The 12,526-nt window shown below is 42.8% G+C and overlaps 1 protein-coding gene across 7 annotated transcripts in view; it reads right to left on the reverse strand.

Annotated features, from left to right (window-relative positions):
* Window positions 1–4,761, reverse strand: part of LOC143300712 (uncharacterized) — an 84,873-nt gene extending 80,112 nt beyond the window's left edge. For all 7 annotated transcript variants that reach the window (XM_076614589.1, XM_076614586.1, XM_076614588.1 and 4 more), the window contains exons 1-2: window positions 4,351–4,761; window positions 309–370 (exon numbers count right to left, since the gene is read on the reverse strand). In XM_076614589.1, the coding sequence (XP_076470704.1) occupies window positions 309–370; window positions 4,351–4,419 (131 nt within the window). In that variant the 5' untranslated portion in view covers window positions 4,420–4,761. The remainder of the gene's footprint in view (window positions 1–308; window positions 371–4,350) is intronic.
* Window positions 4,762–12,526: the final 7,765 nt, after the last annotated feature.

Raw genomic sequence — 12,526 nt, forward strand, 5'->3', positions numbered from 1 at the left:
AGTCCCTGGTTACCCACTGCAGAAAAACTTCAAAAAGTCTCTCTGAGTCGACCACATACATGACCACATACACGTACAGTTCTGCAAGAAGCAAAGGCTCTCCCAAAGTGTTCATCTTGTTTCTGTTTGTTTTTTCTTCTGAACTTAAAAACAACCACTGTGATGCACCCTTGAAAAGTATTAATCACCTGTTTCACTTGTAGTTTCCCCCAAATCACAAAATCAGTCTAGATAATAAGATATACATATATACAATTCATTACACAGGACAAATCAAGAAACTGATATCAGTAATTAACGAGACTTACTTTAGACACTGGTGGAGCTTTGTGGCTTTGTATGTAAAATCTTCCCATATTGGTGAACTATTCTGTAAAACAAGAGAAGCAGTAAAATACATTTTTCATGAACACTTTTATCAAACTAAATTGAAAAACAAAAAGAATTAAAATGTTCAGCACTTACACAAAATAGTAATAATCTAATTAGAACAAATAAAAAATACAATTTACACACACACACACACACACACACACATACATCAAAGTTTTCAAACAAATTACCAACAACAAAAAAACCTATAATGCATTCTTTTTCCACAGAACCCAACAAATAAACTGTAAAGATAACAAGAAACTCTGCAAAGGTATGTAAAATACTTTACCAAACCCCTGTCTGTGACTGATTTCAGAACAAGATTCAATGTCTTTTACATAAATCATCAAATGTTAAACATTTCATTAGGAAAATCTATGGTCTCACACTATATAATATAAACTGTAATAACAGTTTTACATGGAATCCATAAAAATATAATATCATGGTTGGAGCTGTGATGACAAAACCCACAACACTACAGTTCACTTAACATTTCAGTGTCATAAAATTGTCTAAAAGTAAAACAACTGCATGACAAAAATAATTTCCAAATAAAAACCAAAGGGGCATAACTCTTTCAAAACTGTTCTTGTGGACAAAAACCTTCACACATCAAATGACTGTGCTTAGTTTTAAAACTGAGACTATGTGCATGATCTGATGATGGACTCACCCCATGAGGTACACTGAACACATTCAGATAATCACTATCAAATCTTTTTGCAACAAGAAAACTGTTGTTTTCCTTAAACCACTGTTTGCAGAGCTCTAATGAGTGCGTTGATATAAGTTATAGTCTTATAGATTTTAATACCGAAAAGAAGGTGTGGGGAGGGGTGGGGCACAGTCCTGTTTACAGTAATGTGTTACATTATATATAACTTCTCAGATTTAAAAAATAAACACTCAATAAGTAAATAAAACTACTTAAACACTTGTAATATATATTGTGTCTTCAACTTTTCAAGAAAAATACAATGCATGTGAAACTGGAGCATGTGAATATAATATATATATAGCACTGACAATGACAAAGTCAAGGTAGTGAGATTGACACAATACAATGCATTTTCATGAATTTTAATTTGAATATTTGTACCACAAGTATTACCAATCAGAGATCCAATAATCCAAAATTGAAAAATTACTACAGTACACTCAGTTATACAGATTTGGTGTACGGTGTATATAGGCAGTTGATACAAAGTTCTCTTGGTATGCATACAGTACACTATCTTTTCATCATCAACAGAATGTCACCAGTCAGTCAAGCAGATGTATTTCACAATGAGAAAGGTGTACACATTAACATGGTAACAGATGTACATAATATATTTATTTTATAATGTTCAGCCAAGTACACACATGAATACATGTGCGTCATACAGCCCACCACACATCAATTCACAAAACAGGGAGCAGCAGTGGGGCTATGTGGGTGTACCACACGACAGCTTGATTCAACGCCTACAAACTCATCGTTCATAAAGGATTGGGCAGGCACAAGGTAGAATTGCTGGCACACACCAGGTCCCTTTTCTCTCCCCCCCCCCCCCCCCCCACCCCCCCCTTTCCTCCTCGCGTGCCTTTGTGTGTAACTTTCGCGCCTTCACATTTCCACACCTGTTCTCTTATTCACACACACACACTCACATGTAATTAAACCAGCCTTTACTAGGGAAGGTAATTTTGTATGGGCATACTCAACTGTAGATCTTTAGTAATATAAAAAAATGTTTTGTAAACTTTCTTTTATATATATATATATATATTGTATACAAGTGTAATGGGGTGTGGTGTGGGGGAGGAGATTTGCTTCTTTGCTAATCCCTGCATTCATGAATTGTCATTTGCTCAACACCTCACGTTCCAGTGTCAGTTTTACGCACCCAGTGATCTAATCTATTCTGTCTGCTGAAACCAGCACAGGTTGTTTTTTGCTGGTTATTTTTTGTTTTGTTTTTTTGTTTCAAATGTTTTATGACAGCCAAGCCTTGCAAGTAAACCCACTAAAACTATGCAGGGGGTGGCACACCTTGTTTAACTAGTTTCAGATGACGTAGTCTTTGTGAAAGCTTTTTCTTTCACCTCTGGCAATTTCGAGAGGACCACAATTCATTATACACAACTTTAATAATTCATTTAATTTTTTTTTTTTAATAAAGGCCTCCTTGTATTCACAGATTTATACATCACATCACATGATGATGGAGTGGTGATATAGCACTTAGCAAAACTGGCACTGCAGTGATTTTATGACACATCACTTTCAAGCAAATACTGAAATAATCATTAAAGTTAGTTGTGAAATCTAATAACTGGCAATACACTTAATAAAATGACTAAGTCAGTGACACTGATATTTTTCACTTTCCAGCAAATAATTAAGTTAGTTGTGCACACTGGTGTTCCATCCAGTTGTAGAATGACAAGACTATTTAATACTGGCTTTAAGTTTCATGCTCAAATTTCTTCTTTTGTAACATCAGATAATCATTGAAAATATACTCAAATTTACTCTGTACTGAATTACTCTATGTCAAATTTCTCTGTGTGAATTTCAGGTACATCCCAGGAAGAGCGCATTGCAACAATCAGAACACAATCTTTTTTTTTTTCAGCCAGCATGTATAAAGTGTATTAACTGTTTTTCTATCAAGATCAAAATGGATTTTTCTACAGATACAACCCGTTTCTTGCCATGGGTTCTTTTATGTACACTAAGTGCATGCTGCACAAGTGAACTCATGTTTGTTATATCATCTGAATTACTAGAGTCCAGACCATAATTCAAGGTCTAGTGGAGGGGGAGAAAATACTAGTAAACCAGTGTGCTCAGATTCTCTTGCTTTCTAGGTGGACACATTACTTCAAGGCCTCTACCTCTACCTCACTCCACAGTGTGTGTGTGTGTGTGTGTGTGTGTGTGTATGATTTGTGTCCTGAACCCTGGATAGACACAGCAAGAGATACTGTGAGTGAAATCTACACATAATGTATACACATGTGTGTTTGTGTGTGTGTTTAGACTGTGAATCAATTATGTGTGTGAGTGTATGTGTGAGTGTGTGTGTGTGTGTGTGTGTGTGTGTGTGCGTGTGTGTGTCTGTGTGTGTCTGTGTGTGTGTCATTCAGCGTAAGCAACACTTGTAGCTTGTTACATATATGAGTCTATAAAATCTGTTACAAATTTATAATCTTAAGTTTCTTATCATGATTGCACATGTTTACTGAATATTTCACCTCATATTTTTGTTTTTTTTATATTATTATCCCATTTGCAGTAAAAATCAAAATAATAAGTTAAAAACTCGATCATAATTAACAAATTTGTATACACTTATGTATTCCACATGTTTAAAGGATCGATCTAGGGCTTACTAAAATCTCAGGCACACAATACAAACTCTACAAAGAGAGCATCGGTCACATTATCAGAATGTATGTGTTACTCTGTGTGTTACTCCATACAAGTGCGGGAGAGAGAGGGGGAGGGAGGTGGAGACTGCGCTCTGCAGGCAAAAAGATAAACCATATGACTGGCGATTTGTTATCTCCTGAGAAAAAGAGCAGGGGAGTGGGTCAGACTCAGAGGATGATGTAGCCTTCTTGAGTGTTTACACTGACTGTATTCACCTCAAAACATTTCACTGTGAAAGCACCAGTCGCATATGTATGAAACCAGAAGCTTAATAAATTTCCGAAAAAAAAGTCAACAAACACAATCCTGTCTATAATTAAGATATGCTCGTGTCACAGACAGGAAGGCAATGCACCAAAGTGGAAACAAGTCATCATTTTCATTAAGGTCGACACCGCCAGATGACCAGAGACCTGTCTCTAAACAACAAACCACAGAATCATCACCCAAAACAATCCCAGTTTCTGTCTCTGCCAGTGGTACCACTGTTAGTGCCAGAACCATCGTCACATCAAAGATCAAAAGCAATCAATCAACATTTCTTTTCTTACCCTCAGATCGTTGACAATCGTCTGAAAGAGATTCCCCAAAATGCTGCAGTCCTTTTCAGCTGACTCCATCCTTACGATGGTGGTATCCAAGTAAATACTCCACAGGCAGGACTTCGTCAATTTAGAAACAGCAGACGGCCTCTTTTAGTCAGATGCAAACAATAATAATAATAGCTGCTCCCTCGCTGAACACAGATCATAAACACAACACGAGACAAATATCCAATGCAAACTACACTCCACACAATTCACGTTCCGACGCTGACATGGTTCTTGAAGAAGCCAACACAGAAATCCATTACGAAATCTCCCAGTCGATGCACGCAGAAAGAACTGTAAAGGTCCAGAGCGGAGAAGTGCAAAACAGCCAAGCCCCCTCCACAGCCGAACTGTCTTCTGCTCGCCACCACAAGAAAGATGGTGGCTGCGCTTGCCATCAGCGCACGCGCTACGTTCCCACGTGACACCTCTGAACCAGCTGATTGGATTGCACATTTTCAGTGCAGAGCAGAATGAGAGAGAGTGAAGTGCCTGCCGCATGCATGGAAGCATGTCACGCATGCTGTTGTTTTGACAATACAACATGAGTTGGAATTTAAACCGACAGTGTCAATACGAAGTGGGGTTTTTATTGTTGTTTGTTTTGTTTTTGTTTTTTACAGGGGACCTGGCCCCCAACGCATTTCAACCGATTCTCGCTACAGGCACATGAAAAAAAAGATGAGTTCTAAAAATATCATCGAACTTGATCGAAAGCTCAGACAAGCAGACAATCACTGCTTGAAAAGAAAGTGGCGCATTATTACATTGTTTTATCCACATGTGAGGATTAGGAGGACTGCCGAGGGTTTGTCTTGTCTTTGTCATCGCCGTGTCTCTCATTGCATGCCAGGTCGTTGTCTTGTCAGCTCTTGGCCTCGGTCTCTCGGCGTTGTATCTGTCTTCTTGTCCCTCCCTCCTCCCCCTCCCCCCCCCCTCCTCTCTCTCTCTCTCCAGGCTCACCCCGCTCCTGTACACACACACATCAGTACACACACACACACACACACACACACACACACACACACACACCACTGACACAACACAATCAGTCACACACACACACACACACACACACACACACACACACACACACCACACTGACACAAACACAATCAGTCACACACACACACACACACACACACACACACACACACACACATACACATTTACTATATATACTGAGTAGTTCCGTTAATGAATACCAGATCATCAGTATAAAATGATCAGTGTCAAACACTGCATAAAACGGTATACATGTATATCAAGAGGAGGAGGGAGGGGAGTTAGTTTTGTACCTGTCAACTGAATAGCCATCCAAGATCGACAGTCTCAAACGGTCGAGAAAAAGAACATCGTCGGCATGGAAGAAGCCGACGGGGAAACTCCGAACTTGTAACTCAGAACTTGAGAGACCAGGGTCGAGGAGGGGATGAAAAAGAATAATGAGAGGATCTTCTTCTTCTGCGTTCACTCGTATGCATACGAGTGGGATTTTACGTGTATGACCGTTTTTACCCCGCCATGTATTGGCAGCCATACTCCGTTTTCGGGGGTGTGCATGCTGGGTATGTTCTTGTTTCCATAACCCACCGAACGCTGACATGGATTACAGGATCTTTAACGTGCGTATTTGATCTTCTGCTTGCATATACACACGAAGGGGGTTCAGGCTCTAGCAGGTCTGCACACATGTTGACCTGGGAGATCGTAAAAATCTCCACCCTTTACCCACCAGGCGCACGGTCACCATGATTCGAACCCGGGACCCTCAGATTGACAGTCCAACGCTTTAACCACTCGGCTATTGCACCCGTCAGTGTGAGGATCGAACTTGGGAGAAACAGAAGACCGAAGAAGGAAACGGCTGAAAAGAAGCCGGAAAGAGGAATGATCGAGCTGACTAGAACTGAGAAGTAAAGAAGAGACATTCACAACTGAACATCTGCAGTGCATGGAACGAAACTGTGCGCCTGTGCCGGTTTCTAATCGGAAGGTCAGTTATATATGTGTTAAATCAGCTGGCTACGAACATACTTTTCTTGCTGACTAAGGAAACTGCAATGTTCAGTAGTGATAGATGAGGCCGAGTCTGGTCAAGACCGCTGATGCCATGTGGGACCGTCTTTAACTGAGTGGGACTTCAGCACTTAGCACTCAGTCGTCTTTCAGTTTCTCCGACAATGAGGCGTCACTGCATTCACTGGTTCGGGCAAATCCATATATAACTTATACGCGAGTTTGCCGCCGGGCTTCCTCGCTACATCTGCGGTTAGGCCGCACTGCCAGTGATGCCTGACCAGCAGCACGACACGGATAACCCAACGCGGCTAGTCAGGCCTTGTGTGCAAGTATATGTGATTATTTGTGCGTCAGGCTATCAAGAGTGGATTTCTTTTACATGTTTTTACACTTTCGTTGCCATGGGTTCTTTTTCAGTGCGTCAGGTACGTCAGTCCTAGTCCGAGTCAGCGCCGGCTGCACTCGGGGACTTTCAGTTTGATCTTCTCATCCGCTCGGAAGGACGGACGGACCAAACTGACGCCCAGTTCAGTTTAATTTTCCAGTCAAACTTCGGAAGAAAGGGTGAGAGCGGGAATCAGTCGAACCCAGTCCGGCCATCACGGACACTGTATTGGCGTCTTTAGTTCAGTTAACCATCCTGCGGCCACACTCCTCCCTCCCTCCCCTTCTCCCTCTTTAGACCCCTAGTCTCCTTCCACCTCCAGAAATGAGTAACAGGCTTACGGATTATGTGTACTGCAGAAAAAATCAACTCTAGAATACTTGTGTATGTGTACCGGCGCGTGATTGTAGCCGGACTAAATGACAGGAAACAAAGCAACTGTCACTGTCGGCTCTACCCAGGTAGGCGAATTGTGCGGGTGACCCTGTTTGTAAAGCGTTTGGACGATCTCGGACCAAAGGGGCGTTCTTCAGGACACTGGCAGCCCCCTGCCAGTTTGTCGTTTTGGGGCTGGACTTCAAGATAAGAGATACGACAGTCTCTGATGACCACGGATCCCTGTCTGGACCTCCCTCAACCCCTCCCCCCCAACACCCCCAACTCACCCCTCCCCCAACTCCCCCCCCCCCCTTTTTTCAGGATCCTTGGTTGAAACGGAATGTGACTGCTGTTGTTGTTTTGTGTGTGTGTGTGTAGGGGGGGGGGGGGGGGGGAGGGGGGGTAGGGTTGAAGGGCGTGGGGGGGGGGGGGGGGGGGGGGAAGTTGGTTGGTTGGTATGGGTGGTTGTGTTGCGCTGTGTTGCGCTGTGCTGTGCTGTGCTGTGCTGTGCTGTGCTGTGCTCTCTCTCTCTCTCTTAGTAGCATATATATTGTGAAATGCATGCAATGACATATATAATGTAATATTATGTAGTGTAGACCCTGTTTCAGGGCGGGGACTGGATGAAAAAAAAGCGCGCCAGTGATTACTATCGATTATCCTCGAAAATAAAGAATTTTGTCTTGTCTTGTCTTGTCTTGTCTCTCTCTCTCCGTGTCTCTGTCTCAGTGTCTGTCTGTCTGTCTCTCGCTCATTGTTTTTCTTTTCAGTTTGGGGGTGGCGGAGTGGGCCGCGAGGGGTGAGGGGGAAGAACGACATCACAGTCTTCCAGTCATTGATAATTATACTTTTTTACCCAACAAAAATGAAGAAGAAGAAGAAGAAAAAAAAAAAAGTCGCCGTGGGTACAAAATCAGCTAGAGAGGGCCACAACTGACTCAGTGTGAACTTAATACGACACCGCCTGATGACATTGCCAAACTGTTGTCGGCACCAAGAAGCGTGCAGTGGACTGAGGTCATCAGATAGTGGCCGTTGACTGGACACCGGTATCGCTTTCAGTCAGTCAGGGATTCGGTGCGGCCACCAGTGAGGACGAAGATTGTAGTCAGTGTGTCTGTCCTTGGTGTTTTCCCGTCATGATGACAGCCTGTGTCAATGAAACCCGATTTCCGTTTCCGGCTTAAGTTGTTTGTTTCTGAACGAGAGGTGCATGCCAGTGTGTCAGTGGAGACTGAGACTGCCACAAACATGCGCACTCGCACACACTGACGCGCGCGCGCACTCACATACATACACCACACACATACACACACACACACACCGGCACACACGCATGCACGATTACGCACACAGTACACGCACACACGCGCGCGCGCACACACACACACACACAAAAGAAAGCACGAACATGCTCAAACACACAAATATATTCATTTACACACGCCGGCGCGCGCGCGAACACTCACACACCACACACACACACACACACACACACACACACACACACACACACGCCACTGACATAGATACGCACACACTGACACACACACATACACACACACACTTGTCGCACACGACGGGACATCGCTTTTTCATCTCACTTGAAAAAAAAGAGATCCCAGGCCAGCACTTAGGGTATAGTGGACAGAGGGGAAAGTAGAAATCCTTGTTTATATTGGGAGATTTGAACCCCGGCGTGCGCACTAGCTTCCCAGTTAGAGTGCATTACCACTAGGCCAGCGCGGCTCCACCTTCAGAGGTAAAGGAAATTTAGACGACAATGACCGTACCAGATGTGTGGTATAAGTTGGCATTTTTCACGGTGATTGTGATCACTTTTTTTCCTGGAAATAATAAAAGAAAGGAAAGAAAAGGTAAAAACAAGAGAGAGAGAGTGTGTGTTTGAGAGAGAGAGAGAGGGAGAGAGAGTTACAAGCTTCAGTTTGCTCTGAGAGAGAGAGAGAGAGAGAGAGAGAGAGAGAGAGAGAGAGAGAGAGTTACAAGCTTCAGTTTGCTGTGTGTGTGTGTGTGTGTGTGTGTGAGAGAGGGGGGGGGGGGGGGGGTAGAGATGAGAGAGAGAGGGCGGAGATGAGAGAGAGAGAGTTACAAGCTTCAGTTTGCTGTGTGTGTGTGTGTGTTTGAGAGAGAGAGAGGGGGGAGGGGGGGTTAGAGATGAAAGAGAGAGAGAGTTACAAGCTTCAGTTTGTTCTCTGTGTGTGTGTGTGTGTGTGTGTGTGTGTGTGTGTGTGTGTGTGTGTGTGTGTGTGTGTTTGAGAGAGAGAGAGGGAGGGGGGTAGAGATGAAAGAGAGAGAGAGAGTTACAAGCTTCAGTTTGTTCTGTGTGTGTGTGTGTGTGTGTGTGTGTGTGTGTGTGTGTGTGTGTGTATGTGTGTTTGAGAGAGAGAGAGAGGGGGGGGGGGGTTAGAGATGAAAGAGAGAGTTACAAGCTTCAGTTTGTTCTGTATGTGTGTGTGTTTGAGAGAGAGAGAGAGAGAGGGGGAGAGGGGTAGACATGAGAGACAGAGAGAGAGAGAGTGGAGATGAGAGAGAGAGAGGGGGGGATGGAGATGAGAGAGACAGAGAGACAGAGACAGAGACTGAGAATATGTGAGGGGAGGGGAATAGCGCTGCGGAGAGAACTGGTGAGCAGGAGAATGACAAACTAGTTTCTTACAAACCATACTAAGCGTTGTCAGGGCCGCGAAAAAAAAACCAAAAGGACGGGGCTTTCTGTTTCACTTTAAACAGAAGAGGACTGTTTGGAGGCACGAGTGATACATCATCCACATGATATACAGCCTGTGGTGCCAGAACAGATCAATCATCGTCAGAAACACCGTGGAAAACCACGGCAGCAGAATTTGGCGTGGAGTCATACATTATGATTATTGTAGCAATATTGATTATTGTAGCATTGTATCGTGTGGACATATCATAGGTCTCAGACAGGCACACAGACACAGTCATATTGACTGTCATTGTTTTGTTTTTTCTCTGTGTGTGTGTGTGTGTGTGTGTGTGTGCGCGCGCGCGCCCCCCCCCCCCCCCGGCGTGTGTGTGTGTGTGTGTGTGAATTTGTGGGCGAGCCTACGCAATAATGTGTGTAATAAGTGCCTTTCAGTAGAACTCACAAAAGTCATTCATACTCTCATAGGATTCCTTGATTTTATTCTGTTGGCCGATGTCGCCGATTCTCCAGAGAAGATGTCAGCGTGCGCACCTGTGTAGGTGCGCATTTTAAAAAAAAGAATATCATCATCATCATCATCATCATCATCATTACGTAGATGTTTTACACAAACGTAGTGCAGGGTACCAAGGCCTGATCAGCAGATTGGGTTTATGGGAAGATCAAGCTTCTGATTAAAAAAAGAAAGAAAGAAAGAAAAAAAATATATATATAAAGTCATGTAGATGTGGTGTGAATGGAGAGAGAGAGAGAGACAGAGAGAGAGAGAAAGAGAGAGAGAGGGGGGAGAGAGAAAGAGGGATAGAGAGAGAGAGAAAGAGGGGGAGAAAGAGAGAGAAAGAAAGGGAGAGAGAGAGAAAGAGAGAGAGAGAGAGAGGGAGGAAGAGAGAGAGAGAGAGAGAGGGAGAATGCCGCAAGAATAAAAGAGGCGGGGGAAAAATAAACCAAGGTAGTCCCAGTTTGACACACCAGTGAGACTGTATGTAGCATTTAGTGCCATTTCTGCCTTTACATCATTCTTGTCAAATGACGTCTGACTGAACGTGACGTCAAATTATGGCTTTTTTTTTTTTTCGTCAGTGCCACAAGCCTAGTCTGGAGTCTTGTGCTGAAACTGAGAGTGAGATACGTCACAACTTCCCCCCCCCCCCCCACTCCCGTGACGGACCACACCCAGTTTCGGTTTTCAGTTTCAGTTTGTCAGGGTGTCAAAGCGTGCACTGAGGATGATCAATGAATGGTCCACGTCATCTGCATAATCTAGGGGGTGTGGTGGGGTGGGGTGTGGTGGGGTGGGGAGAAGCGGATACTTTGACCAAGGCATAAACCCGACGTGCTGATCTGCCCTTGACTGTACACCACGTAGGTTTGTTTGAAATATTGAAGAAGAAGAAGAAGAAGAAGAAGGAGAAGGAGGAGAAGAGAAGAAGAAGAAGAGAAGAAGAAGGAGAAGAAGAAGAAGAAGAGGAAGAAGAAGAAGAAGAAGAAGAAGAAGGAGAAGAAGAGGATTGATTGATTGATTGAATCTTTAATGGGTAAAGAATTAGGCACAGTAAAGGCCTTTTTACAATTCTGCCCATTTAACGACATAAAAAATAAAGAACGAACGACACAAAACATAAAAATAAAGAAATAAACTGAAATAAAATAAAATAATAAGAACGACGAATAAGAATAGGAACTTGAATAGTCTATTAAAGGTAACAAAGCGATGAAAAACTGGAACAATTGGTACATTACATGTACATAGGTACTTACACACACACACACACACACACACACACACACACACACACACACACGCGCGCGCGCGCGCGCGCGCGCGCACACACACACACACACACACACACAAAATTATAAAACAAGCAACAAAGACATACGTACACATTCACGCCCACACACTCAAACACACACACGCACTTACTGTTCACACATACACATACATTCAATTTTTCATTCATCATGGCATGGCAGCTAGTGGACTGAGTACAAGGAAGCATTTGCAAAAGACCGCGAGTAGGTTAATCAAATGTATCGAATAGAAATATTCTTATCTTAGTTTTAAAGAGAGATATGGCTGGAATTTGACGACATGTCTTTGGAAGCATGTTCCATTCGATGCTTCCATTAAATGAGAGACTCATCTTAAATAAATCAATTTTAGGCTTTGGGACAATAGCTCTATCTGAATTACGTTGGAACTGGAAACAAAATAACGATTTTAAATATTGTGGGCATGCGTTATGAACAATTTTATGCATAAGAATCAATGTGTTATATCTAATAAGTAGATGAACAGGTAATATTTGAAGTTCTTTGTACATATTGTGCACAGATCCACCTGTGGTATTTACATGGTTAATCATCTTAATGGCACGTTTTTGTAAAGAGCAAAGTGGCTTTAATGTAGAAGGAGGACATTTACCCCAAATAATCGAGCAATAGCTGAGGCGAGACTGGATATAGGCAAAGTAAAACACACGTCTAGAATGATTATCAAGAAAGTGTTTGATCTGTGATAATTGGAATACACTAGATGATACTTGTTTTATGAGGCAATGAATATGTTCCTGCCACGAAAGATTTTGATCAATAGTAATGCCTAATAGCATATGCTTAGTAACTTGTTTGATAGTATTATCTTTATATTTTATGTTAAG

This window comes from Babylonia areolata, chromosome 26 (genome assembly GCF_041734735.1).
Source record: "Babylonia areolata isolate BAREFJ2019XMU chromosome 26, ASM4173473v1, whole genome shotgun sequence".
Taxonomy (NCBI): domain Eukaryota; kingdom Metazoa; phylum Mollusca; class Gastropoda; order Neogastropoda; family Buccinidae; genus Babylonia; species Babylonia areolata.